Genomic DNA, 27,626 nt, shown 5'->3' with positions numbered 1-27,626 from the left:
TATGCACTTCGCAGCTACAGCCAGGCAGAACGCTGAAAATGCATATGCAGAAAACTGATCATAGACTATAATAACCTTGACGCATAACTTCTCATTTATTTATTTAAAAACTGCCTATAAAAATCCCAATGTCAACATAACCCTTCAAAATACAGTACAACATTGTATTTCAAAACAGTTTACACAGGCAGCCCAATTCTGATATTTTTTCCTAATTGGTCATTTTACCAACCACAGATCTTTTTCAGAGCTGATCTGATAAAAAAGAAAAAAGATCTGATTTGGACTGCCTGTCTAAACGCAGTCAAATTTCCACTCCCAACTACTCACAATAAATTTATTTTCTTAACATATAAAGGCATTAACAATTATAAAATGCAAGCATCCACAGCACAACGTAAGAAAATTGTAACTATATACAATTCAGGTCACTGACTTGAATTAAATCTATCATGAATTTATCCTGGAATTTTAATTAAGCATTCAATATTTTTTTTCCTGCTAGGGTAATAGCCATGGATTGTCTTTCAATGCACAACAGTTAGGCCATGTCAAGATCAACTGATGCATCTATTTTCATCATCTTGCTGGGAGTTCCTTGGCAAGAGTCCTAGAACACCAAGAAAAATCAAGATTAGTTTTATAATGACAAAATGCGGCACAAAGTCACTCCAATTGTGTTTGGTAAGAGTCCAACAGTGCTTCACAAAATTGCTTTTGAACATGGACCAATAGTTGTCTTCAAACATGCCAAGACTGGTTAAAGAACATACTGGTTGAGACGAAGAGGCCTTGCTGACTTTAAGAGGCTGTGCGCTCGAGTCTGAATCCAGCTCAGGGAAGTCCAGCTCAATATCCATGACATCGTCCAAGTCAACCTCCTCTCTAAATGATACATGAAACAAAGAACAACTGTATTACAAACTTGGTTTGAGTAAGCCATCTGGCACAAGGGTGTTCTCTCATGAAGGATATACCCTGAGACTAGCTAGATAAATTTTTTCGACAGGATGGCTTTAACATATTTCCCAAATCCAATTTCAGGAGAACAACTTGTGCTTACAATTGAAGGACTATATCAAAGGGAGTATAAAGTTCAATGGCATAAAAACATTATATATATAACATTTTTTTTTTTTTGCTTGATCGTTTTAAATGCCCGGATATTTGAGGGGCTTACATGGCCTGCAGCTCACTGCCTTCCAGGGCTGGGGGATCCCACGCGTGAATCTTCACCTTCCACAGCTTAATCTGCTGGTCCCATGAGCGCCGGCTGTACTTCTTAAACTTGTTGGGAGTCTTAGGATGAACTCCCGGCTGCCTCAAGTGCCTGGCAAAACAATGGAAAACAAACGGGTTAATATTAACTTTGATCTATTAGGGTGGTAGCTGAATGAAAACCAACACCATTTTACTCACTTGGGTACTTCCTTGATGTATCTGTCGTAGGCGAGTGTGTTCTTCCCGTAGGTGATCTGTTTCTGCCTCCTCATCAGGACTTCCTCGTCCTCCTCCATGACCTCACCAGGGACAGGAGAGTCTCTGGACTCTGAGCTGAAGAGACAGGAAACAAATTAATGCAATGAATGGATGTAGTCTGAGTGCCAGTCTGTTTGTGCTATCATGCCAACTCCTTGTCACGCACATTGTTTGTTTGGCTTGACAATGAGCGAGCAATGGAGTTGGCAAGAGCACAAAAATCTGGTACCAGGCTCTCATGCAAAACACAGTATGAGACATACATTTTCAAATATACCTTCCAGAAGAGTTCTTTCGTTCCCTTGGACCAAAATCTGATGTTAGTATCCTCCGCCTGTAACTAAAAGAAACAATACCATAAGCAATTGAAAGCTTTTACAAGCACATTTAACTAAAAGGGGAAACTACGCAGTGACTGCTGACCGTTGCATATCACGACGGACACTTGAGCGCCTTTCGTCAGTCTCCACTTCACTCCCCCAATCCGCGCATCTAGGAACTGGACCTTCACTTTCAGGAGTGGTAAAACTGAAAGAGGAATGAAATGTACAGTTATTTCTATATTTTATCTTTATTTAACTAGGCAAGTCAGTTAAGAACAAATTCTTATTTTCAATGACGGCCTAGGAACAGTGCCTGTTCAGGGGCAGAACGACAGATTTGTACCTTGTCAGCTCGGAGATTTGAACTTGCAACCTTTCGGTTACTAGTCCAACGCTCTAACCACTTGGCTACCCTGTTATTATGAGCCTCCTCTCCAGAAGATGTCTCAAAACACCTTAAATTGGAAATGGCTGATGGTGTGAAAAAGACATTAAACAACACCACCTATTTTAATGTAGGGAATTGGGTGCCATTTGGGACACAAGGGCTCAACAGAAAATCAACCTAAAATATTGGTTTGATAACTCCCAAGTGAGCAGTCTGAATATTACCTAACAGGTCTGTGGTTAGCGTTAATCTTCAGATCACTGGTACCCGTCGAGTCCAAGTCCTCATTTGATCTCATACTGCCATCAGCTCCCCGTTTCCGGCAGTTGGACCACCTTGAAGGGCCCCTATTCCTAGAAACAATGATATTTGGATCAACAAGACTGAAAGATCATGCCATTGTCAAGAACATCATTTTCCCTAAGAACTTAACATTAAAACAATACTAAAAATTCATTGTTCCCTTTGTTTTAGTTGATTCTTGTCAATCACTACAGACTCAGTGGAGACACTAGTAGGTACACTAGTTGACTATTTATGAGATATTTCAAACACAGTACAATAGCTGCTTCGGCGCCATACGACGCATGAGCGCGAAATGTTATGCTAGTCAACCAACGTTAATATAGCTAGCTAACGTTAGTAGCTAGTTAGCGGTTGTATTCAAACCAGTTACATTAGTTAGCTACATTTTGAGGGAAATTAGTTGTTATAAAAAGTTGGCTGGCTAGCTAACGTTAGTTGGATAAACAAATGATTTGCACTTTCTATTTAGCTACAGTAACTAGTTAAGGCAAGTTAGCAAGCTAAAGTTAGCTGATTAGCTATCCAGCAGTAAACTTAGCTAGCTAACACCTGATCAAAATAAAGGTTAGATGTCTAGCAAACGCTACGTTACTGTACGTAGCAAAACTAGTCAAGCATGCATAAGCCAGCAATGCAATAAATGCTCATATACTTATAACATGATAGGAAACACACATTAGCTGGAAAAGTGTATCTAGAAACAGTTAGCCAGCTAGCTAACCAGACCAGCAACAATTCCTGATTTCGCGGGAGAAGACTGGCGCGAGAAAGCGAACTAGCAAAATAGATTTTTAAATAGATTTTTGTTGCTAAATTACACTTACAAACTCATGACAACTCACCTATTTTCATCTCCGTTATATTCAGCATCGGTGCGTCTGGATTTGTGGCGAAAAGACATTTTTTTCTAAACTTACAGAGGAACGAAGGGCTTGTAGCTACTTCCCTTAAGCAGAGATCTTTTGATTTTGACGTAAACGCGCCAAAGCTAAGGAATGGCGCTTCACTGACGTCAGTCAACAATTGGATAATTCATTTCGCATGGCCCGGTGCCCAATGAGTGTAGAGATATCGCTTAAAGACCCAATGGAATTGTCTAATTTCGCAAGCTCTGCCGTTCCGGGGCACCGTGCCATGTACAAACGAACATGCCCGTTGTTGTCACGTGACAGAAGGGGAGGGATTTGACGCGCTTGTTTACGAAACCACAGATAGAACAAAGCTAGGAGACAGAACAGTGAGTGGTTTAGTTATAAATAGAGCCATATATTTAGGGAGCTAGGCAAACTTTTATAAGTTTTAATATTGTTCTAATTTATACATTCTGTTACATAGCATTGTCTAAATATTCCCCATGTAATGGTAATGGAGAGCTAACATGGCTGCCATAGAATGTTGTAGTGTCATGTAAATGCGTCATAATGCTCATTCTAGACATTCAGTTTTATAGCATTTTTTTGTATATTCCCCATGTACTGTTAATGTGCAGCTAACGCCACGTCAATGTGCTATACTAGGAAACTCCGAAATTTCCAACTTTTTAACTGGTAGTAGTTATACACGTGCTGCGTTCAACAAATCAGCAAGTCGGAAATGTCGCGGCATAACATGGCTAGACTGTTGAAGTGTCCTTAATACATCATAATGCAGAAACCGCATTGGCCCAACTGTCTATTGGTACATTCATGACAACTGGGACCCCTGAAAAAATGGGGTCAAATCATATCAGTGACCTTCTGGTCAGAAAGTTAGCGATCTACAGAAATGCCAGAGTTTTCGACATGAAACTCCCACTTAATTGGGAATTAGATACTTATGCATACATTTCAGTTTTCTAGATCCGACTACCACGTGAATGCAGAATCATCTTTGCATCTGTGACAGCATGGGCAGCGCCAATGAGTAGTAACATGTATTCTGTACGATTGGCTCCAGCAGGAGCCCTGCTGTACAATTCAAACTGATCCCTCCTGATGACCCGATTGGACATGACTCCAGCAGGGTCACCAGGAGAGATCAGTCAATGAAGTTGGACGTCTCACCCTGTTGACTACATTAAAATGGTGGAAGCACCAATGGCGCTGCCCATGCTGATGACAGCATTTCGTCCGCTAGAGGGCTCTATCATTCTCTATGGTTAAAAATAATTTTCGCAGTCTGAGCTTGTTTTTTAAAATCGAGCTCCCAGTTGTCTTGAACGCACTGAAGTCGGACATTTCCGAGTTCAAAATTATTTTAAACGCGGCGCTAACACATGTTCTGCTTATACATTTCTTTGATAAAAACCTAATGGTGCCGCGTTCAAAACAACTGGGATCTCGGAAATCTGTGACTTCCAACTTCAGTGCGTTCAAGACAACTAGAAACTCTCGAAAAAAAACGAGCACCAACTGAGAAAATCATTTTGAATGTTCATCCAAGTCGGAAACTCCGGCATCTTTCTAGTACTCCGACTTTCTGACTTGAATATCACTGACGTCATGATTTGTCCCCAAGTTCCCATTGAATGCGCCATTACTGTTGATTGCCACAAAGAGGCGCCCAAGACCGTCATGGTGGATCACTAGGCCTACTGATCAATGTAGTTAAGTAATTTCCTCATCCATTCTTGGTATTGTTAAAAACATGTTTTGTGGCAATTCTCACACAACAATTCTTAACCTTTTTGTTCCCAGGTCAGGTTAGTTAATTGTCTGTTGACAAATCCTCATTGAAATGTGGTATCACGCAGTGGACATTCAGCAACAAACAAAACAAATAGAGGGTAGTATTATTTTAATAAAGGTAACATAATTGTGAAATTAGGTATATGGCAATTTTATATACCATGTACCACATCAGATTTCCCCATTTCATCAACTGACTACTTAATTTAATATATTTTCATAGCCCTAATTGACAAAATTCCGTAATTGCATAACAGACCAATGAAAGACTGATAACACAAAGGTAAACAAAATGTTTCCATTACAGCACCCTTGAAAAAGAGACAGTAAAACAGAGTAAAGATATGTTGTGCCGTACTGTCCAGATCCTACTACATTTTGCCCCATTTGAGTCTCATCAGAACGATCAACTGGAAGATGTTGAAAACCACACAAGGTAATAACTCAAGGGGCAGACAAACATTTAGGCATAAGTGACTCAGCGATATGACGTAGGTGCACAAAGTACACAGCATAGTGGGTTGATTTCCACAACAACTACGAGCATTGACTCGCGAGGCTAAACTTCACAGCTGTTTTGGTCCGTACCTACCACTCTAACAGTGTGACACGAACACATGCACAGATACTGTGCGAGTCTTGCATCTCGCTCATCGCAATATCTTTGGTGATGCTCATGGCAACGTCATTTTGCTGAGACTAAATTTAACCTCTACTTAGCAATCTACTCAGCTTCAAAGCTCAAAGTTCATGTTGTAGCCATATTGTGCAGGGGAAAATATTTGATCAAATCAAAATCATGAAGAGCAAAGTTGGAACAAAACTACAATATGCCAAGGTTTCCCATAGCAGAGTAATGGCACTAATGATGCAATAGAGACAAGGCACAATTAGAAAAGTAATCACAAGAGCAATCTGATGCACATCGCACCAAGCCACCAGCAGATTCCTATGCATATCTTTAGAATTGACTGAGAAGAAAACAGTATTGAGTAATCAGGGGACAATGCAGACATCCAGGATGCAGAACTTGGCCCTACAGGTGGGGCAAGGCACTCTGTTGCCCAACCAGGTCTCAGGTTTTTGCTGGTCCTGGCGGCTGGCAAACCATTTGCCCATACAGGTGAGACACCACATGGGTCTACAGTAGCACTGCTGGCACTCTCCTTCACCTTCCTCCTGGCATAGCCGTAACAGTTTGGTGTTGGCGGGCACCTGCATGCAACCAATGCAGGACTCCAGCTCCTAAGAACAGGCAGAGAAATATTGGGCATGATATTTCTAGTTTCTACTACACTGAGCAGAACACATTTTTTCATTACCATTTATCAAGCATGTTGGGAGAATTCATTTAAAGGTAGACTCAGCAAAATGATGTCACGAGCAACACCGGATATTGAGGTGAGCGCTTTGCTCTCACACAGTCAAAGGGGGATACCAAGTCAGTTGTACAACAATGCCTTCAACTGAAATGTGTCTTCCGCATTTAACCCAACCCCTCTGAATCAGAGAGGTGCGGGTGGCTGCCTTAATCGACATCCACGTCTTCGCCGCCCAAGGAACAGTGGGTTAACTGCCTTGCTCAGGGGCAGAACAGATGTTTACCTTGTCAGCTCGGGGATATGATCTAGCAACCTTTCGGGAATTGGCCCAACGCTCTAACCACTAGGCTACCACACACAGTATGTGCACAGGTTCACTTCACGCTGTGTCATTTACTTTCTGCATCATATCGCTGAGTCTACCTTTAATGTTGAATACATTAAATTGTTCACCCATAGACAATATAACATCGGTGCACCTGTCCGCTTGTCAGCTGGTAGACTTGGTTCATTTCCACCTGGGATTTGAATGTTTCCAAGAAGAGGTCACTCATAGTCTGGTGAATGACCACGTTGGCAGCGTTCCTGATTGGTGCATGCAGCTTCTCTCGCAGTTCTGCATATTCTGTTGAATTGAGCCTACGCAGGTGCATAATTCAGAACTGAGTATTTCACATACATAGTACAACAGCATTATGCATCAGAAAAACAATATTTGCATTAAACAGGTGTTACGATGGGAAAGAAATATGGTAGTTCTATTTAAGGTTTTGAAAGGGGTTGGCGTTTACGGTTTACTTCTCAAATGAGCTGACAAGACAACAGCAAGCTTAGCCTATAGCTCGTGTTAGCTACTGTACCTTATGTCAAAGGGCTTGACGCTGGGGTTGATGCTAGCGACCCGGAGTGTCAGGATCTGAACAGGAGTGGCTGAGTCAGGGGAGAGCTGGTGTTGCCTTGAGTCTGTGACTGTCAAGTGAGTGTCTTGCTGCAGTGCAATATGTACATAATAGGTAGTGACCTTCATGATCCAGTTGTCAGTGATGAGAACCCTTGCACCAGGAGCACCCGTTGCAAACTTGTCAATGCGGCGAAATTCTGTGTTGACAGAGGAGGCAACTGCCCCCCAGCCGGACTGGGGCAATGCATGGGCTTTAAGGTTCTGTGATATTGGATGATTTCCCCATTTGTGCCGAGACCAGTAGATGACGAGCACCCAGCTAAAGAGCTGAAGAGCCAGTGACAATGTGAAGAAAGCCCTCCAGCCATCACTTATTAAGTGAACATAGGCCAGATACTTTTCTGGAGCAGCTATGCACATTCCCATGTAGTACCCTGTTGGATACAGAACAGAAAGTTTGCCTAAATGTCAATAGACTTGACGTTTGAATGATGTGGCTAGCTACTAGCTAGGCAGAATTATCACAGATAAAAGAGACTAGTTATACTATAGTAAAAAAATAAAACTATTCAATCAGTTAGTATGAATGATCACTTGACAGGACAGTGATCAATGTGGGTATTGCATGTCATTAGCTATTTTTCACTAGGCCCCTGGCAGCTAGTTATCTGCTAGCTAAGTGACTTACCAAGTGGCAAAGTTGAATGAACTAGTAAAGTGACGCTCGTTCTCCTCACATGATATTGAATGAAACCAATATCTTCACTTCCAAGCCATCCTGAAAACAGATTTTGCACGGTGAAACCAGCTGATCGAAATTCATTTGGAGTGAATACAAAGCAAAACGCTAATACTATGTAGGCTAAAGAAAACGTTACTTCTGGCCGATCCATGTTACCAATGTATTTATATCTAGTGAAGTTAACAGTCTAGATAATTTTATTAACACATTAGCTAGCTAGAACTGAATAGGAAGAAACCAGACCAAAAAATGACAACATCCTGTGCCACGACTTTCGCTATCCCCTGAATTTTCAAAATAAAAGTCAGGTGCTGCAGTCCAAACAAGTTATTTCTACTACCCTTTCATTTAGGGGAATCCCCGTTGAAACCGGATGCAGTTTGATTTCCATCTTATGTAAAGGTCCAATTCACTAACTTTGCCCCCTCGGTCCTCGATTTAGCTCAAGGGAACGAGTGACGAATTTAGACCACTTGTGTTTGATATGACCCACAATTCAATGCAAACTGTAGTTAAGCGTCATACTCCGGTGGCCGCGAAGTGTCACATTTAATCAACGTAGTCCATTATATATAATCTATATATACTTGTGTTCCCTTATGTACTTTCTGTATTGATTTGTTGTTAATAAAAAATAAAATAAAAAACATTTAATCAACGTAGCTAGCTTTTAGGAATACTAAAAGGCATTGGAATAAATGACCAAACTAAAAAACTAGCTAGCCAGCTATGGGTAACTGTAGCTAGCTGCCTGACACGAGTGCTAGCTAGCTACGTTAGCTTGCTAGGTACATTCATAGCTTTAAGTTGGTTGTTTTTAACCTCAACTTCCAAGATTTCCACAAAGGACTTTGCATCTGATCATCACTCTCCCTTACTTTAAGGGCTCCCTAGTAGTGCAGTGATCTACGGCACTGCATCTCAGTGCAAGAGGCGTCGCTGCAGTCCCTGGTTTGAATCCAGGCTGCATCACATCCGGCTGTGATTGGGAGTCCCATAGGGCGGCGCACAATTGGCCCAGCGTTGGCCGGGGTAGGCTGTCGTTGTAAATAAGAATTTGTTCTTAATGCCTAGTTAAATAAAGCTTAATATTTTAATAATTGCTTGGGCGAGGGACAAATCGGACGTGACGATGTAAAACGTTATTCAAGGGCTGAGGGTTTAGCGCTGACAACCATGAGTTTGGACGGCAGCCTGGGTGTCGCAACAAACTTCTGTGCATTTTATGGCACACTACAAACCAAAAAGGTGTACTGGGTTGAAAAAACCAAGGTAAAATAAAACCCATATGTGATAGGGAAAACTAACTTAACCCAAAATAAAACAAAAAAAACACATTGACAAAACAAAAACTCCTACTTCTTCCTTCCTTCAAATCTCCATATCTTCCTTCTCAGGCTCTATGACTTGAGAGGGTGGTACGGCTTGTGACAGTACTCCATGCAACTCCTCTGCCGAGAAGTCTTTCAGAGTCAGGAACCGTTCCGCCGCATCCACAATATCTATTTTCCTGGACTTTCTCTCCACCTTGGCAGTGCCATTAATCACCATAGCTATAAATACCACAAAGTCCACCTGCTTAACCTTGAACATATCTGGGTCCTGCTGTTGAAGGGCAACCCCTGCAGCCTTCAGTGAAGGCCTATCCACCACCATGGACTCTTCAGGAGAACCATTTGAACCCTCAACCCTTTTAACAGGCGCTGCATATGAAATGCTCTGAACAGCCCTGACTTTGGACACCTCATTCTCTTTCACCCTTGTTGGGCATTCCAAAGACATAGCTTCATGGTTCTCACCACAATTGCAACATGTCACATTTTCATCACTTTTAAAACACATGATATGATCTTTTCCACAACTTGAACATCTCGGCTTCTCCATTCTGCAAACACTTGAAACATGTCCAAAAGCTTTACAATGATGGTCTTGGAACACATGTTCTGGCTTGGTAGTTTATATATCCCAAATGCACTTGAGTAGGGAGAGACTCCATATTAAAAAACACAAGAACAGATAGTCTACACTTTTTCTTCATTCACCACACGATTCATCCAACGAGCATCATTCACTCCAGGAATATTTTTCATGACTGCAAGATATTACCCCCTTGAGGAATGCCCTGTTCCGAAGAGGCACACATGACACATCAAACTTCTCAAATCGGGTGAGAGGCAACACACTCCCTCTGATCCTCAGAACAAAAAATCGAAACAAACCCGCCTCTCGTGATCCTCACAGCCTTCACTTTACCCAGCACTCTCTCCACCAGTTTGGATATATCAAATGGATTCTTTAAAATTGGTAATCCAATCAGCTGCTTTTTGAGTAGTTCGTTCTCAAGTAAATTTCCCAACCACGTGAGCCTTATCAGGTTATTTTGTTGAGTATAGTCAACCTATCACTGCAGCAGTAGCATTATAAATTAGCAAAACCAAACCAAGAACCAATCTGCGTTCATAAACGTTATGGTGAATAAATATTGTAGTGACCCTTCTGGGGTAGGGTGGGCAGACCACGGGCCTGAGTAGGTCACTCCTACTAAGGCCAACTTTGAGTGGTTAATATCCCTGAATTAGTGTGGATATAACTAGTGGGGAGAGCCCCATTTGGCTATCTCGTGATTATCTCTCTGGGGAGATACTTCCCGCTGGACTGTGAGTTACGGTATGGCTAGTTAGGTTGTTTTGTGCAGCTCCCCATTACCTTGTGCAGTGTAACATTAAAACGGCTGTTGGCATTAACTATGATTCTCTCTCCATTCGTTTGTTATTTAAGCTAGTAATGTTATAAGATCGGGAACCCTGTAAACGCCACAATATATTCTTTCAGTATGTAAAATGAAAAATAATGTATTTTTAAAAAGGTAATCTCATGGTCAAAAAAGTGAGACAGAATAGCCTACTTTAAGTTTATTACAACCTCTGTCTGCCAAGTGGTCTTGACCTTTATGACACTTTGTAATGCTGGTTCAAGATCCACTCCTGTTCATCAATAGTCCAATAAAAGATAATCCAGTGTAATGTGACAAAGTAACAGTTAATATAGTATTTGTTGGAAAGAGGAAAACAAATTAACAACACAGATGTGCCTCCAAATGAGTATGATGAAAACTATATTTTAACTGTACGATCCTTACAAAAAAACTATGAATTACCTCACCAGAGCAGCACAGCAACAGTGTCAGCTGGAAATATTTACTCTTGAGACCTGGTGGCGGCCTGGCGTCAGCCAGGGCAGAGTACATGCCAGAGGAATTTAATATCAGGAGGAAGCAGCAGCAGGTCGCTCAGCGGCTGGCACTCTGCCCAGGAACAACTGGAGGCCTTTGGGTTAAAAAGAAAATAAAGAAGAGCCCAAGCCTGTTTGGATCTCTTTACTCCCGAAAATGTTTATAACATTAAAGCCTGTCTATATATAAGGTCACTGCCTACATTTTTTTATGTATTAAATAGTTATCTTGGATTACATGAAAGGCTGTATTTGTTCAAAATCTTTTTTGGACTTCTGTGTGTGTACCAACCAACTGATCTATTTCGTAATACCTTCAAATATGGCAGAAAGGGCCTACATGAGAGTGACTTCCGGACAAGATAAACACCTTCTTCGCCCGCTTTGAGGATAACACAGAGACACCGACGCAGCCCGCTACCAAGGACTGTGGACTCTCCTTCTCTGTGGCCGATGTGAGTAAGACATTTAAGCGTGTTAACTGTCGCAAGGCTGCCAGCCCAGATGGCATCCCTAGCCACATTCTCAAAGCATGCACTGACCAGCTGGCTGAAGTGTTTACGGACATATTCAATCTCACCCTATCCCAGTCTGCTGTCCCCACTTGCTTCAAGATGTCCACCATTGTTCCTGTACCCAAGAAACAAAGGTAACTGAACTAAATGACTAGCGCCCCCTAGCACTCACTTCTGTCATCATGAAATGCTTTGAGAGGCTAGTTAAGGATCATATCACCTCTACCTTACCTGACACCCTAGACCCACTTCAATTTGCTTACCGCCCCAATAGATCCACAGACGATGTAATCACCATCGCACTGCACACTGCCCTATCCCAGCTGGACAAGAGGAATACCTATGTAAGAATGCTGTTCATTGACTATAGCTCAGCATTCAACACCATAGTACCATACAACTCATCAATAAGCTCGGGGCCCTGGGTCTGAACCCTGCCCTGTGCAACTGGGTCCTGGACTTCTTGAAGGGCCTCCCCCAGGTGGGGAAGGTAGGAAACAACACCCCCACTTCGCTGATCCTCAACACAGGGACCCCACAAGGGTGCGTGCTCAGCCCCTTCCTGTACTCCCTATTCACCCATGACAGTAGCAGACCTGATTACCAACAATGACGAGACAGCCTACAGGGAGGAGGTGAGGGCCCTGGGAGTGTGGTGTCAGGAAAATAACCTCTCACTCAATGTCGACAAAACAAAGGAGCTGATCTTGGACTTCAGGAAACAGCAGAGGGAGCACGCCCCTATCCACATCGATGGGACCGCAGTGGAGCAGGTGGAAATCTTCAAGTTTCTCGGCGTACACATCACTGATGATCTGAAATGGTCCACCCACACAGACAGTGTGGTGAAGAAGGCACTAGAGCGCCTCTTCAATATCAGGAGGCTCAAGAAATTTGGCTTGGCACCTTAAACCCTGACAAACTTTTACAGATGCATAATTTAGAGCATCCTGTCGGGCTGTATCACCGCCTGGTACGCCAACTGCACGCTCTCCAGAGGGTGATGCGGTCTGCCCAACTACCTGCCCCCCAGGACACCTACAGCACCCGATGTCACAGGAAGGCCAAAAAGATAATCACGGACAACAACCACCCGAGCCACTGCCTGGTCACCCCGCTTTCATCCAGAAGGCGAGGTCAGTACAGGTGCATCAAAGCTGGAACCGAAAGACTGAAAAACAGCTTCTATCTCAAGGCCATGTTAAATAGCCATCAATAGGTGGCTTCCACTCAGTTACGTAACCCTGCACCTTAGAGGCTGCTGCCCTATATACATAGACTTGAAATCACTGGCCACTTTAATAATGGAACACTAGTCACTTTAATAATGTTTACATATTTTTGCCTTACTCATCTCATATGTATATACTGTATTCTATTCTACTGTATTTTAGTTTATGCCACTCATCCTAATATTTATATATTCCTTAATTCCATTATTTTACTTTTAGGTTTGTGTGTATTGTGTGTATTGTTGTGAATTGTTAGATATTACTGCACTGTTATAGCTAGAAACACAAGCATTTCGCTACACCCGCAATAACATCTGCTAAACATGTGTATGTGACCAATAAAATTTGATTTGTTTGTGTTCTTCTGCAGTAGGTGGCAGCATTGTACTAACTTCTTCCATAGTACTTAAAGTAAAGGTTCACCCATTTTGAATGTTCCATTGTTTTTGTGCATCTCTGAGCGATGTTCTACCTATTCCCTGGGTCATTTCATGTTTTCATGTGTATCTGAGCTATTGCCGTTCAAGCAGGCAAAAATTAGGTGGGTATAACATACACTACATGACCAAAAGTATGTGGACACATGTTCATCGAACATCTCATTACAAATCATGGGCATTATTAATATGGAGTTTTTATTTTATTTATTTATTTCACCATTATTTAACCAGGTGGGCCAGTTGAGAACAAGTTCTCATTTACAACTGCGACCTGGCCAAGATAAAGCAAAGCAGTGCGACAAAAACAACAACACAGTTACAAACAAACGTACAGTCAATAACACAATAGACAATTCTATGTACAGTGTGTGCAAATGTAGAAGAGTAGGGAGGTAAGGCAATAAATAGGCCATAGAGGTGAAATAATTACAATTTGGTATTAACACTGGAGTGATAGATGTGCAGATGATGATGTGCAAGTTGAGATACTGGGGTGCAACAGAGCAAGAGGATAAATAACAATATGGGGATGAGGTAGTTGGGTGTGCTATTTACAGATCGGCTGTGTACAGGTACAGTGATCGGTAAGCTGCTCTGACAGCTGATGCTTAAAGTTAGAGAGGGAGATATAAGACTCCAACTTCAGTGATTTTTGCAATTCATTCCAGTCACTGGCAGCAGAGAACTGGAAGGAAAGGTGGCCAAAGGAAGTGTTGGCTTTGGGGATGACCAGTGAAATATACCTGCTGGAGCGCGTGCTACAGGTGAGTGTTGCTATGGTGACCAGTGCGCTGAGATAAGGCAGGGATTTACCTAGCAAAGACTTATAGATGACCTGGAGCCAGTGGGTTTAGCGACGAATATGTAGTGAGGGCCAGCCAACGAGAGCAAACAGGTCGTAGGGGTGGGTAGTATAGGGGGCTTTGGTGACAAAACAGATGGCACTGTGATAGACTACATCCAATTTGCAGAGTAGAGTGTTGGAGGCTATTTTGTAAATGACATCGCCGAAGTCAAGGATCGGTAGGATAGTCAGGTTTACGAGGGTATGTTTGGCAGCATGAGGGAAGGGCGGCTTTGTTTCCGAAATAGGAAGCCGATTCTAGATTTAATTTTGGACTGGAGATGCTTAATGTGAGTCTGGAAGGAGAGTTCACAGTCTAACCAGACACCTAGGTATTTGTAGTTGTCCACATATTCTAAGTCAGAACCGTCCAGAGTAGTGATGCTAGTCGGGCGGGCAGGTGCAGGCAACAATCGGTTGAAGAGCATGCATTTAGTTTTACTAGCATTTAAAACCAGTTGGAGGCCACGGAAGGAGTGTTGTATGGCATTGAATCTTGTTTAGAGGTTTGTTAACACAGTGTCCAAAGAAGGGCCAGATGTATACAGAATGGTGTCGTCTGCGTATAGGTGGATCAGAGAATCACCAGCAGCAAGAGCGACATCATTGATATATACAGAGAAAAGAGTCGGCCCAAGAATTGAACCCTGTGGCACCCCCATAGAGACTGCCAGAGGTCCGGACAACAGGCCCTCCGATTTGACACACTGAACTCTATCTGAGAAGTAGTTGGTGAACCAGGCGAGGCAGTCATTTGAGAAACCAAGGCTATTGAGTCTGCCGATAAGAATGCGGTGATTGACAGAGTCGAAAGCCTTGGCCAGGTCGATGAAGACGGCTGCACAGTACTGTCTTTTATTGATGGCGGTTATGATATCGTTTAGGACCTTGAGCGTGGCTGAGGTGCACCCATGACCAGCTCGGAAACCAGATTGCATAGTGGAGAAGGTACGGTGGGATTCGAAATGGTCGGTGATCTGTTTGTTAACTTGGCTTTCGAAGATTTTAGAAAGGTAGGGCAGGATGGCTATAGGTCTATAACAGTTTGGGTCTAGAGTGTCTCCCCCTTCGAAGAGGGGGATGACCGCGGCAGCTTTCCAATCTTTGGGGATCTCAGACGATACGAAAGAGAGATTGAACAGGCTAGTAATAGGGGTTGCAACAATTTTGGTGGATAATTTAAGAAAGAGAGGGTCCAGATTGTCTAGCCCGGCTGATTTGTAGGGATCCAGATTTTGCAGCTCTTTCAGAACATCAGCTGTCTGGATTTGGGTGAAGGAGAAACGGGAGGGGTTTGGGCAAGCTGCTGCAGGGGGTGCTGAGCTGTTGGCCGGGGTAGGGGTAGCCAGGTGGAAAGCATGGCCAGCTGTAGAAAAATGCTTATTGAAATGATTGATTATTGTAGATTTATCGGTGGTGAAAGTGTTTCAGTGCAGTGGGCAGCTGGGAGGAGGTGCTCTTATTCTCCATGGACTTTACAGTGTCCCAAAACTTTTTGGAATTAGTGCTACAGGATGCAAATTTCTGTTTGAAAAAGCTAGCCTTAGCTTTCCTAACTGACTGAGTATATTGGTTCCTGACTTCCCTGAAAAGTTGCATATCACGGGGGCTATTCAATGCTAATGCAGAACGCCACAGGATGTTTTTGTGCTGGTCAAGGGCAGTCAAGTCTGGAGTGAACCAAGGGCTATATCTGTTGTTAGTTCTACATTTTTTGAACGGGGCATGCTTATTTAAGATGGCGAGGAAAGCATTTTTAAAGAGCAACCAGGCATCCTCTACTGACGGGATGAGGTCAATATCCTTCCAGGATACCCAGGCCAGGTCGATTAGAAAGGCCTGCTTGCTGAAGTGTTTTAGGGAGCGTTTGACAGTGATGAGGGGTGGTCGTTTGACCGCGGACCCATCACGCACGCAGGCAATGAGGCAGTGATCGCTGAGATCCTGGTTGAAGAAAACAGAGGTGTATTTAGAGGGCAAGTTGGTCAGGATGATATCTAAGAGGGTGCCCATGGTTACATATATAGGGTTGTACCTGGTAGGTTCCTTAATAATTTGTGTAAGATTGAGGGCATCTAGCTTAGATTGTAGGATGGCCGGGGTGTTAAGCATATCCCAGTTTAGGTCACCTAACAGTACGAACTCTGAAGATAGATGCGGGGCAATAAATTCACATATGGTACCCAGGGCACAGCTGGGGGCTAAAGGGGGTCTATTAACAAGCAGCAACTGTGAGAGACTTGTTTCTGGAAAGGTGGATTTTTAAAAGTAGAAGCTTGACCTGGATAGTATGACAAAACTCTGCAGGCTATCTCTACAGTAGATTGCAACTCCGCCCCCTTTGGCAGTTCTATCTTGCGGGAAGATATTATAGTTAGGGATGGAAATTTCAGGATTTTTGGTGGTCTTCCTAAGCCATGATTCAGACACGGCTAGTACATCTGGGTTGACGGAGTGTGCTAAAGCAGTGAATAAAACAAACTTAGGGAGGAGGCTTCGAATGTTAACATGCATGAAACCAAGGCTTTTACGGTTACAGAAGTCAACAAATGAGTGCCTGGGGAACGGGAGTGGTGCTGGGGGCTGCAGGGCCTGGGTTAACCTCTACATCACCAGAGGAACAGAGGAGGAGTAGGATAAGGGTACGGCTAAAGGCTATAAGAACTGGTCGTCTAGTGCGTTAGATTCAAGGCATAATGTACAGACAAGGGTATGGTAGGATGTGAGTACAGTGGAGGTAAACCTAGGCATTGAGTGACGATGAGAGAGGTTTTGTCTCTAGAGGCACCAGTTAAGCCAGGTGAGATCACCGCATGTGTGGGTGGTGGAACAAAAGGGCTATCTAAGGCATATTGGGCAGGGCTAGGGGCTCTACAGTGAAATAAGACAATAATCACTAACCAAAACAGCAATAGACAAGGCATATTGACATTAGGGAGAGGCATGTGTAGCCGAGTGATTATAGGGTCCAATGAGTAGCACTAGATGAGTCAGGGAGCCAATTCTGTAGTCGCTGCTACGCTAGGCGAGCTGGAGACACAGAGATTCAGACAGCTAGCGGGCCGGGGATAGCAGATGGGCATCCGGCGATGTCGCAACGGAAGAGCCTATTGAGACCACCTTGGCCGGTTACATCGGCAGACCAGTCGTGATGGATTGGCGGGGCTCTGTGTCGGCAGTAAAGGGTTCAGGTCAATTGGCAAAAGAGGTATTGTAGCCCAAGAATTGGCTGGTTGACCTCTTTGGCTAGCCGGGAGATGGGCCTAGCACGAGGCTAGCTCCAGGCTAACTGGTGCTTGCTTCGGGACAGAGAGACGTTAGCCAGGAGTAGCCACTCGGATAGCAGCTAGCTAGCTGCGATGATCCGGTGTAAAGGTAAAGGACGGGACAAGACAAAGACACACGTCCGACTGCTACGCCATCTTGGAAGACCCATGAGTTGGTCTCTCCTTTGCTGCTATAACAACCTCCACTCTTCTAGGAAGGCTTTCCACTAGATGTTGGAACATTGCTGCAGGGACTTGATTCCATTCAGCCACAAGAGCATTAGTGAAGTCGTGTACTGATGTTGGGTGATTAGGCCTGGCTCGCAGTCGATGTTCCAATTTATTCCAAAGGTGTTCGATGGGGTTGAGGTCAGGGCTCTGTACAGGCCAGTCAAGTTCGTCCACACCGATCTAGACAAATCATTTTTGTATGGACCTCGCTTTGTGCACAGGGTCATTGTCATGCTGAAACAGGAAAGGGCCTTCCCCAAACTGTTGCCACAAAGTTGGAAGCACAGAATCGTCTAGAATATCATTATGCTGTAGCGCTGAGATTTCCCTTCACTGGAACTAAAGGGCCTGGCCCGAACCATGAAAAACAGCCCCAGACCATTATTCCTCCTCCACCAAACTTTACAGTTGGTACTATGCATTTGGACAGGTAGCGTTCTCATGGCATCTGCCAAACCCAGATTTGTCCGTCAGACTGCCAGATGGTGAAGCATGATTCATCACTCCAGAGAACGCATTTCCACTGCTCCAGAGTCCAATGCTTGGCACCACTCCAGCCGACACTTGGCATTGCGCATGGTGATCTTAGGCTTGTGTGTGGCTGTTTGGCCATGGAAACCCATTTCATGAAGCTCCCGACAAAGCTCCCGACGTTGCTTCCAGAGGTAGTTTGGACCTTGGTTGTAAGTGTTGTAACCGAGGACAGGTGATTTTTACGCACTACAAGCATCAGCACTCGGTGGTCCCGTTCTGTGAGCTTGTGTGGCCTACCACTTTGCGGCTGAGCCGTTGTTGCTCCTAGATGTTTCCACTTCACAATAACAGCACTCACAGTTGACCAGGACAGCTCTAGCAGGGCAGACATTTGAGGAACTGACTTGTTAGAAAGAAAAGCATTGTATGGCTCTGTCCTCGATTTTATACACCTGTCAGCAACGGGTGTGGCTGAAATAGCTAAATCCACTCATTTGAAGGGGTGTCCACATACTTTTGTATATATAGTGTTACAATGGAGGCTGCTGAGGGGAGGACAGCTCATAAAAATGTCTGGAACGGAATGTCATCAAACCATGTGTTTGATAGTTTATGATTGCGATAAAGCCACTCTCACTACACTTGAGGTTAATAAGAATACGACTTTCAGATCGCGAAAACCTCTATCATACATGTCAGGTGTCAATACTGGCCGATGTCATAACGCGGGAGGTTGTCTTCTCTCGAATGAGCCATTGACCATATTTTTTGCGATATTCCTACCACGACGAATTTGTAATTTAACAGAGGATCTAACACATTTATGGGTGTCCAGGGTGTCCACAGTCCAGGGTGCATTGCATTACCTTTGCGAATGTCAGACTACATTCGGCGAGGAACATATATCTGCAGGTTGAACATGGTGAGATTGTAGTCCACTAAATTGACAGTGCAGTTTGTTTAGGCGATTTTAGAGCTAACTAGCTACTGATATTGACTTTGGTATTATTTTGTAGCTACGTTTGCTAGCTAGCTTGCCAGCCCATAGAGAGAGCATTGCATTGTGGGTTTTGTAGTCGATTTAGCTACAACAGATCTCCACAACCATTTTTTTGCTACTAAACTTATTATAACGACAAAATGAAAAATGTGTTCCCAAAAAATATTGTTATCACATGTTAGTGTTATGTAACACTGTAAATTATAGGTATGAGTGGTTTTGGGTGGGTTTTTCCTGGACTGTCCCCCGTTGTCTGCCCTGTTCCAAAAACTATCTTTGCTATCTAGACACATCAAAAGGTCTAGGTTACACTGTTAGCGGTTACCATGTGCACCATAGTGCACTTAACTACAAATTTTGCTTGCTAAATGAAGACCAAAAATAATATGATGGGTATGCTCCCCAGCTCTAGGAGGCCTATAGCCTAGACCTAAGTTGTAAGGCATACAGATTGTGATATAATAATAATCAAAAAACGTGTTATTATACTGAATTTATGACGATAAATATTGAAATGCAATTATAATTGTCCTTCTGTTGGCCTGTCCATAAAAGTCACCAAGTAGCCATGCGCGTAATCAGTGGTTTAATATGTTATTACGCACGGCGAGAGATATTTTGGGCGGTCTCTCGCTGTAGGCGGCGTGGCGACTTATCTCACCGACAAGGGCTTCTATGTAAACTGAGGCAAAACTAAAACAGATGAAACTCAGAGCACATTCACAAAAAATGCTGCCAATTTTGATGGCTCCAGAAGACGCGGAATTCACGGGAGAAACACGCGCCTGCACATGCGGTCTATTCTTTATTTGTGTTATTTAAAGTAAGCTTGTCGATGCTTGTAATCAGAGTGCTGCATTGCATAGTGATTTGTCCGGCTATATTTTATTGATTAAGTTACAATATAATATTATTATACTTTTGCACGATATTGTTTAAGGCAGTGCTGTCGGTTTTCAATAGTGCCTTTTTTGTGTAGAAATGAGGAATCCACATCTACTCAGCGATGGCTGGAAGACAATCAATGCAAAGGATTCAACTGGGAATAAAAAGTTTAAACGGAAAGGTCGGGACCCCAAACGTGTCACCAGTGACGAAGTCAAACATTTCCAATATGATTCAATAATGGACGACGATTCTATGGGGGAACTGATGGAAGAGACATGTAGAAACATTGTCCAAAAAAGACTACAGGACCCTGGTTCAGTTCTATCTGTGGAGAAATCCATTATTTCATCTGGAAACCCGAATACTGCTCTTGACATGAGGATAAATGCTTCACCATCAACAGTTACTGGGAAGCTCCCATCATCACAGTCACAGCCTTTATCCGAGTCAACAGCGACAAGCAGAGACTCTTTTCTCAGCACATTCCCGCATGTTACAAGTTATGGCCATCAACAGTCATTTGGGACTGATCACACATTACAGTCCCGGATTGTCCTGTGCCAGCGCTCCGAGAAGTCCCTCTCTTCAGCCTCTCAGACAGCCTACATCAATAGCAACGACCCGGTTGAATCGCCAAAGAAACGGCTAGGAGAAACGTCTGGCGTCGTCACTGAGATCAAAGCCGTTCAGCAGACACGGAGGCTACTGGCGAATGCCAGAGAGAGGACCCGGGTGCATACCATCAGTGCAGCCTTTGAGGCGCTGAGAAAGCAGGTATTAACACCTAATTCACTAAACAAACAATCCGTACAATGTCGCCTCTTGTTCAAAATGTGATGTTCATGCTGAACTCAGTGTAACTTGTTGCACTTAAGTGCCCATTTCAGTATGCCACTGTATGGAGATATGGAAATTATGAAAATAACTGTGAATGTCATCATAATATATCCTACTTGAGTATGAATGTAGGCTAATATATCCCACTTGAGTATAAATTGTAAGGCCCCTTCTATAGATAATTTATTAAATTAATTTTACTGTCAACAATTTACAATTTGGTATTATTGACATTATGTTCAAAATATGTGCTCAGTTTGCTACATTAAAGATATGAGAAAGAACAGTCTGTAAGACAGGTCAGTTCAAACAGTTAAATTGTCACTCTGATTCTTATTCTGTTCTACATACACAATTATTTGTCTGGCCCCCCCAAAAACATGTTCCCCTTCTGTAGGCCTATGTAATAGTCTATTCATGTCATTTATATGCAATCAAAATATCAGTGCAAATCATATCCACATGACACCTCTCACAATGACAGAAAAATATGTCAAATGCATATGAAACAGGGAACAGGCTTCTTAATGACAAAGCTCTTCACACTCCAGGTACTCCAGTAGGTCTGATACTAGTAGGTGTACTATGAAATATCAATGTCAACTACAACTAACTCTTAGTTGACCAAAACCAACATGGAATATCTATCCTTTGAAAACAAATCAGGGAAGTTGTTGTGAACCAATTTTACTGGGTCATGTCATCACCAGCTGTTTTGGCACTTAGAAAGATATGGTGGAAAACTGTCACATGACACCAACTGACACCAGCAATAGTATCTAAAGAGCATGTATACCGTAGCTTAACTGAAAACTTCCTCAACTTGGTTCTACCATCCTCTCATATCAGTATGATGGGCCTCCTTAACCTAACCAAACTTTAACCCTATACAGGTGCCCTGCTACTCCTATGGACAGAAGTTGTCAAAGCTGGCTATATTAAGAATCGCCTGTAACTACATCCTGTCGCTAGCTCAGCTGGCAGACCTGGACTACACCCCAGATCACGGCAACATGAGCTTCAGAGAGTGCGTGGAGCAGTGCACCCGCACCCTGCAGGCCGAGGGACGCTCCAAGAAGAGAAAGGTAAATTGGATCTATGGAAGAGGAGGAGGGGGGGGGGGGGGGGGGGGGGGGGTGGCGGGGGTGGGGGAGGTTTGTGCAGTATTTAGGCTACTGTCCGACGACGGTCTGGCCTGAGATTTTATCCTGTGCATGTCTTCTTTGGCTGAAGGCCTCATGTTGCAATGACTAGGTGGGGTGAGACATTGACATGGAAATGGACTCCTGCAAGTGAAAAGTATTCAAGCACACGTTTGGAGACATTGCTGAAGCATTGCAATACGTTTGCTTTAAAGTTAAAGGCTATCAAAAGAAGAGCATGGCCTCTGAGGCATCAGTAGTTACAGAGAGGGAATGGAAAGCCAAGTCAAAGCCAGCTTCTCCTTCAAACGTGTTTATTGCAATATAGCATATCAATAACATGAAACATATTTCAGTTGATTCAACTATGCGTATAAACAAGGCCGTTGATAAAGAGCAACAGGTGACCATACAAAGCCAATTAAATAATTGGTCATCGATATTTGACTTTAAAATAAAGCTAAATTAATGGAGCTTTTCTTTCTGCTCGTTTAACATCCTTCCTCCTACACTGTCATGTCACATACTAACAAATCTATCAGACATTTTAGAAGGACTGGTAAATTGATAACATCATAGCATTGAAAACTTAGCAGAATGGCATTATTGATTTATTTTATTTGACATTTTGCAGGATGAAATCTCTTGACATGCATTCTCGTTTTCAAGTGTCCAAATCAAAAAATAACTAAACAAACTAACAACACTTAGTCACAAGAATAATATGGCAACTACTGTCTAATAATAATAACAATGAAATAATAAGAATTAAAATAAAACAACTAACATTAACAGTATAAAAAAGTTGTTGTACAACTACTAATAGGCCTACAACTAATAAAATATACTGCTACACCTACTTATAGAACTAATAAAACTACTGCTACAACTGCTACTACAACTAATAAAACTACTGCTACAACTACTAATACAACTAATACAACTACTAATACAACTACAAATACAACAAATAAAACTACTGCTACAACTACTAATAAAACGAATAAAACTACTGCTACAACTACTAATACAACTAATAAAACTACTGCTACAACTACTAATACAACTAATAAAACTACTGCTACAACTACTAATACAACTAATAAAACTACTAATACAACTAATAAAACTACTGCTACAACTACTACTACAACTACTAAAACTACAAATACAACTAATAAAACTACTGCAACTAATAAAACTACTGCTACAACTACAACTAATACAACTACAAATACAACTAATAAAACTACTGCTACAACTACTAATAAAACAAATAAAACTACTGCTACAACTACAACTACTAAAACTACTAATACAACTAATAAAACTACTGCTACAACTAATAATGCAACTAATAAAACTACTGCTACAACTACTAATACAACTAATAAAACTACTGCTACAACTACTAATACAACTAATAAAACTACTAATACCACTAATAAAACTACTGCTACAACTACTAATACCACTAATAAAACTACTGCTACAACTACTAATACCACTAATAAAACTACTGCTACAACTACTAATACCACTAATAAAACTACTGCTACAACTACTAATACAACTACTGCTACTAATACCACTAATAAAACTACTGCTACAACTACTAATAACACTAATAAAACTACTGCTACAACTACTAATACAACTAATAAAACTACTAATACAACTAATAAAACTACTAATACAACTAATAAAACCTACTGCTTCAACTACTAATAAAACTACTGCTACAACTACTAATACAACTAATAAAACTACTGCTACAACTACTAATACAACTAATAAAACTACTAATACAACTACAAATACGACTAATAAAACTACGAATACAACTACTAATACAACTAATAAAACTACTATTAGAACGAATAAAACTACTGCTGCAACTACTAATACAACTAATAAAACTAAGTAACTATAATATATGCATTCATATTTACAAATATCTTCACATGGTGATGTTTCTATTAGTTAAAACACAAACAGTTTGATTTTAATGCCCTGATTTCTATAGGTCAATTATTCCAGTCAGTTGGGCATTTGTATCCGAAAGATAACCTGCTGCGTAAGTTCCCCTAACCTGCTAGTCAAAACCGGCAGATCTGCCCTATCTACTAATGATATACAGCGAAAACTTCCCTTTGACTGATCAGGAAGCTGCAAATAGAAAAACATGGGGCAGTGTGACAGACAGAGAGATGGTATTTCTAACAAAAACGACAACAAAAGAGGGAAGAATACACTCTCTCCAATTAAGACGGGCAGTCCTTTGCCTACTAAGGATCCCATTAAATTAAATCATCATCAACTCGTTTTTGAAAGGGAACTGGGTGTTTTGCCAGTTTTTTGTCCAGAACAGAATAAAAAGTGCCCCTGATGAATAAAAGGGGTGATTGATGCCTTTGTGTTTTATGACACTGGGAGTCATGTAAACTGAGGCTGAACTTCCTCCAGCTCTCTTCTGGATCCACACATCTCCATGGCCTCTCTATAAATCAACAAGGTTTTTAATGCATGGATGAGACCCAAGTATGGAGAACGTTCATTTACACATTAACTTCTTCACACTGATCTATCAATTACTGTCCTTCCAGTTCTTCATCTGTCTCGTCAGTCCTCTCCTCCCCCAGTTCTTCAAACTGTCCCATCAGTCCTCTCCTCCTCCCAGTTCTTCATCTGTCCCCTGTCAGTCCTCTCCTCTGTCACCCTCTCATCCATCCCCCTTTTCCTCCCATCTTTCATGGTGAAACAACATTATAAATGAATATAATTGAATCTATAATTGTGTAGTTATATAAAGGTTAAATGAAATAATTTAATCTACATTTTAAACACACATTTAGTCATATCTGTAATTTAATGTTTTAAATGTCATTTAGCAACTCTTCACCTATTGCCAAAACTCATAACATAACATAGTAACATCACACAATAGGTTGATTACCCTGAACTTAAAAACTGTAAACAAGTTGTATTTCACTTAAAATAACTATTGTAATCTATACATTTTGTAAATTGCAAATTACATCAAAGTTGATGCAAACATTTAAACACTTTTCTTAAAGATAAAAAAACTTGTCTAAAATAACATAATGATGAATTAGGTGTTTGTTCATAGATTACATATCCAACATAATTACACACATACAACTTTTCCCTGCACTCCCAGTTCTCTGCTCCCTCTAGCTCTCTCTCCCTCACTGGGAGCTAATGTGTTTCCCTAGCATAAAGCACATTCAATAGCTGAGCGGTTGTTTTCCTGGCAGTCCCAGACACCAGATGTTCGTAACGCTAGTTGGGAAGTCCTGCTGGCGCCACTCAGGGCAGAGGGCAGGGTGAAGGCACGCGAGCTGGGGCCCAGAGAACTCACTCGCTACAGGAATTGGCACATTCCCCAGTGCGGTACTGGCACATTCCCCAGTTCTCCCCTGGCCATCTGTTCCAAAAAAACACTTTGAAAAAAAAAATACACTGATCATCACTCTCTCAGGATACAGCACTGAGCAGCAGCTGTTACAGAGGCCGGGGAAAAAGAGGGAGGGAGAGAGAGGGAGGGGGAGAGAGGGGTGGGCTCTGTGAAAGAAAGAAATCCCTTTGTCAGAGAGAGCCAGTGAGTCTAAGGGGAAACTTTCGAGGGGATAAAAAAACTTTTTCCCAATGCATACTTATTAAAGACATTTAGAAGTTATTCCTGCGCTTGCTTAAAGCCCTGCACTCTGCTCTGAATTCACTTATTGTCTACTTGTTGGAACTCTTTTCAATAACATTTCAAATCTAGCACTTAATACTTTATATTTCAAATTTTATCACATGCAAACTGGAAGACCTATTTTCAGAAGTATTTGCAAAACAAATGAATTGAAATGGAATCAGAGAGTTTTAAAAGTCAAGTCTTCAACAAACAAACTGACAGCATCAAGTCATAAACAAATGTTACAATTCCCTACCATGTGTTAAAGATGGGGAAGAAGGATCTGTCTCTTTTGTAGACACATTAAGGAAAATGTTTTGGTTGGTTTGCATCCAACGCTAAAGAGAGGGAGAAAGAATGTTGTTGTGTCCCACTCAGTTGTACGCTGCATCTGATCTGACCAAGCAGTTCCTTTACTGGTATGGGTTATATTCTTCTACCCCTTGTATTTACATAGACAACTCTGCACCTATGAAGTCATGGGATATGCATGCTTTATTTTTACAGTTCTATTTGTACGCATCTCACCACCTCTTGATATGCACCCACAGGAGATTGTGTTTTCAATGCCTGATACATTCTTTTATGTCTTTTATAGGAGTAAAATTCTCACAGCATCGGTGGCGTGAGCCAGACTTTATAACAAGGCCCTTGAACAAAAGAAACTCTTTCCAGCTCTGTTATTGAGGTTATTCAAGGTCATTCCTGGAGGAGACTACAACCAGTCACTTGGACATACAGTATGATGGACCTAATTTCATAGGCCTACCTGTTGAGCTAGCAGAAATATCAAGAATCTCCAGTTATGGATATGTTTCTGCCCGTCGTGAGTTGGAATGAATCTCATTCGGTTGATGTTTGAAGAGTTAAAAGTGTGAGACAGCATTGATGTTCTTTAAGCAAACACGCCTGGTGGATGAAATCAGATTGTTCAATCATATGACAATTGGAGGCAGAGACAGCAGTGATTATAACCGTTCATAACAGTGATTATGACAGTTTTATTCAACTATGAACCCCGATGCCTTTTCAATGACATACAGATTGTTGTTTTTCTTTATAGTATGATTGGTCATTTCTGCTTGATGGAAGCTAACTAGTGAAAGCGCTAGTAACATATATTTGATTACAAGATAACTTAAAATGACATAGTAATGGTATTTTATTCAGCAACTGTTTTTATGTTTTGAAATATGAATTAAGTTACATGGGTTATTGTCTGCTACCTGAGCTCAGTATTTTAAAATATCCCAGATTGACACATTTAAAAGTGACCTGCCTTTCAGCTGGCCTTTTCTAATGACAAATCTCTGACTGTTGTGTGCTAATCAAGCACTTTTTAACCAAAAATAAAGGAACTGTTGTTAATTTATTTGAATGGATATGCATGATCATTAAACACCTCTAACATCTTTAAATCATTATCTCAAGTACTGCCAACCTAAATCTCACACAACAATCACACACTACACCTTTAAACAGCTTATAGCAGCTGTCAAGCTTCCCTCAAAACAAAGTTGTAATTATGACGATGATCATGAAAGAAAGTCATTTCATTTTCTATCTGAATCTACCTCGTGTATGTGTGTCTAAATCTTGATGTGTTCATGTGTTGTGTTCTCTTAATCCTAGACTACAATACGTCTTTTTGAGGCACGTCATAGAAAGGACTTGTCAAGATCACCACTGTTGGTGC

General features: G+C 41.8%; 3 protein-coding genes across 9 annotated transcripts; 1 reads left to right on the top strand and 2 right to left on the bottom strand.

The window, feature by feature from the left end:
- Window positions 1-84: 84 nt before the first annotated feature.
- On the bottom strand, window positions 85-3,614 carry LOC120062490 (stem-loop binding protein). Of its 2 annotated transcripts, none has more exons than XM_039012500.1 (8): window positions 3,339-3,614; window positions 2,415-2,543; window positions 1,903-2,007; window positions 1,757-1,813; window positions 1,420-1,554; window positions 1,181-1,330; window positions 774-885; window positions 85-610 (listed from the first exon to the last, which is right to left on the bottom strand). In XM_039012500.1, exons 1-8 carry the CDS (start codon window positions 3,395-3,397, stop codon window positions 542-544), a joined length of 816 nt encoding a protein of 271 aa, XP_038868428.1. In that variant the 5' UTR covers window positions 3,398-3,614; the 3' UTR covers window positions 85-541. The 2 variants fall into 2 exon arrangements, with proteins under 2 accessions (XP_038868428.1, XP_038868427.1); XM_039012499.1 differs by having other exon boundaries at window positions 1,757-1,819; window positions 3,339-3,612.
- Window positions 3,615-5,254: 1,640 nt separating this feature from the next.
- tmem129 (transmembrane protein 129, E3 ubiquitin protein ligase) lies at window positions 5,255-9,055 on the bottom strand. 4 transcript variants are annotated; one of them, XM_039012493.1, is made up of 5 exons: window positions 9,006-9,055; window positions 8,074-8,163; window positions 7,345-7,819; window positions 6,964-7,123; window positions 5,255-6,407 (listed from the first exon to the last, which is right to left on the bottom strand). In XM_039012493.1, the coding sequence occupies exons 3-5, from the start codon at window positions 7,809-7,811 to the stop codon at window positions 6,159-6,161; spliced, it is 876 nt and encodes a 291-aa protein (XP_038868421.1). In that variant the 5' UTR covers window positions 7,812-7,819; window positions 8,074-8,163; window positions 9,006-9,055; the 3' UTR covers window positions 5,255-6,158. The 4 variants fall into 4 exon arrangements, with proteins under 4 accessions (XP_038868421.1, XP_038868422.1, XP_038868420.1 ...); XM_039012494.1 differs by lacking the exon at window positions 9,006-9,055 and adding an exon at window positions 8,468-8,562; XM_039012492.1 differs by lacking the exon at window positions 9,006-9,055 and adding an exon at window positions 8,371-8,389.
- Window positions 9,056-19,195: 10,140 nt separating this feature from the next.
- Window positions 19,196-27,301, top strand: atoh8 (atonal bHLH transcription factor 8). Of its 3 annotated transcripts, none has more exons than XM_039012490.1 (4): window positions 19,196-19,282; window positions 20,340-21,022; window positions 21,979-22,170; window positions 26,529-27,301. In XM_039012490.1, exons 2-4 carry the CDS (start codon window positions 20,342-20,344, stop codon window positions 26,532-26,534), a joined length of 879 nt encoding a protein of 292 aa, XP_038868418.1. In that variant the 5' UTR covers window positions 19,196-19,282; window positions 20,340-20,341; the 3' UTR covers window positions 26,535-27,301. The 3 variants fall into 3 exon arrangements, with proteins under 3 accessions (XP_038868418.1, XP_038868417.1, XP_038868416.1); XM_039012489.1 differs by lacking the exon at window positions 19,196-19,282 and adding an exon at window positions 20,020-20,183; XM_039012488.1 differs by lacking the exon at window positions 19,196-19,282 and having other exon boundaries at window positions 20,021-21,022.
- Window positions 27,302-27,626: the final 325 nt, after the last annotated feature.

The sequence above is a fragment of the Salvelinus namaycush genome, chromosome 17, assembly GCF_016432855.1.
Source record: "Salvelinus namaycush isolate Seneca chromosome 17, SaNama_1.0, whole genome shotgun sequence".
NCBI classification, from domain to species: domain Eukaryota; kingdom Metazoa; phylum Chordata; class Actinopteri; order Salmoniformes; family Salmonidae; genus Salvelinus; species Salvelinus namaycush.
The sequence above is the reverse complement of the archived record's forward strand: the minus strand, read 5'-3'. Positions and strand labels throughout refer to the sequence as shown.

Coding starts and splice junctions, on each gene's coding strand:
- atoh8 (XM_039012490.1), top strand. CDS start 20,342: ATGAGGAATCCACATCTACTCAGCGATGGCTGGAAGACAATCAATGCA. Junction 21,023..21,978: donor TTGAGGCGCTGAGAAAGCAG/GTATTAACACCT, acceptor AACCCTATACAG/GTGCCCTGCTACTCCTATGG.
- tmem129 (XM_039012491.1), bottom strand. CDS start 8,278: ATGGATCGGCCAGAAGTAACGTTTTCTTTAGCCTACATAGTATTAGCG. Junction 7,820..8,073: donor TCATTCAACTTTGCCACTTG/GTAAGTCACTTA, acceptor TGTATCCAACAG/GGTACTACATGGGAATGTGC. Junction 6,408..6,963: donor ACCAGCTGACAAGCGGACAG/GTGCACCGATGT, acceptor GCCTGTTCTTAG/GAGCTGGAGTCCTGCATTGG.
- LOC120062490 (XM_039012499.1), bottom strand. CDS start 3,397: ATGTCTTTTCGCCACAAATCCAGACGCACCGATGCTGAATATAACGGA. Junction 2,008..2,414: donor GCTAACCACAGACCTGTTAG/GTAATATTCAGA, acceptor TTCCTCTTTCAG/TTTTACCACTCCTGAAAGTG. Junction 1,820..1,902: donor GTCCGTCGTGATATGCAACG/GTCAGCAGTCAC, acceptor TGTTTCTTTTAG/TTACAGGCGGAGGATACTAA.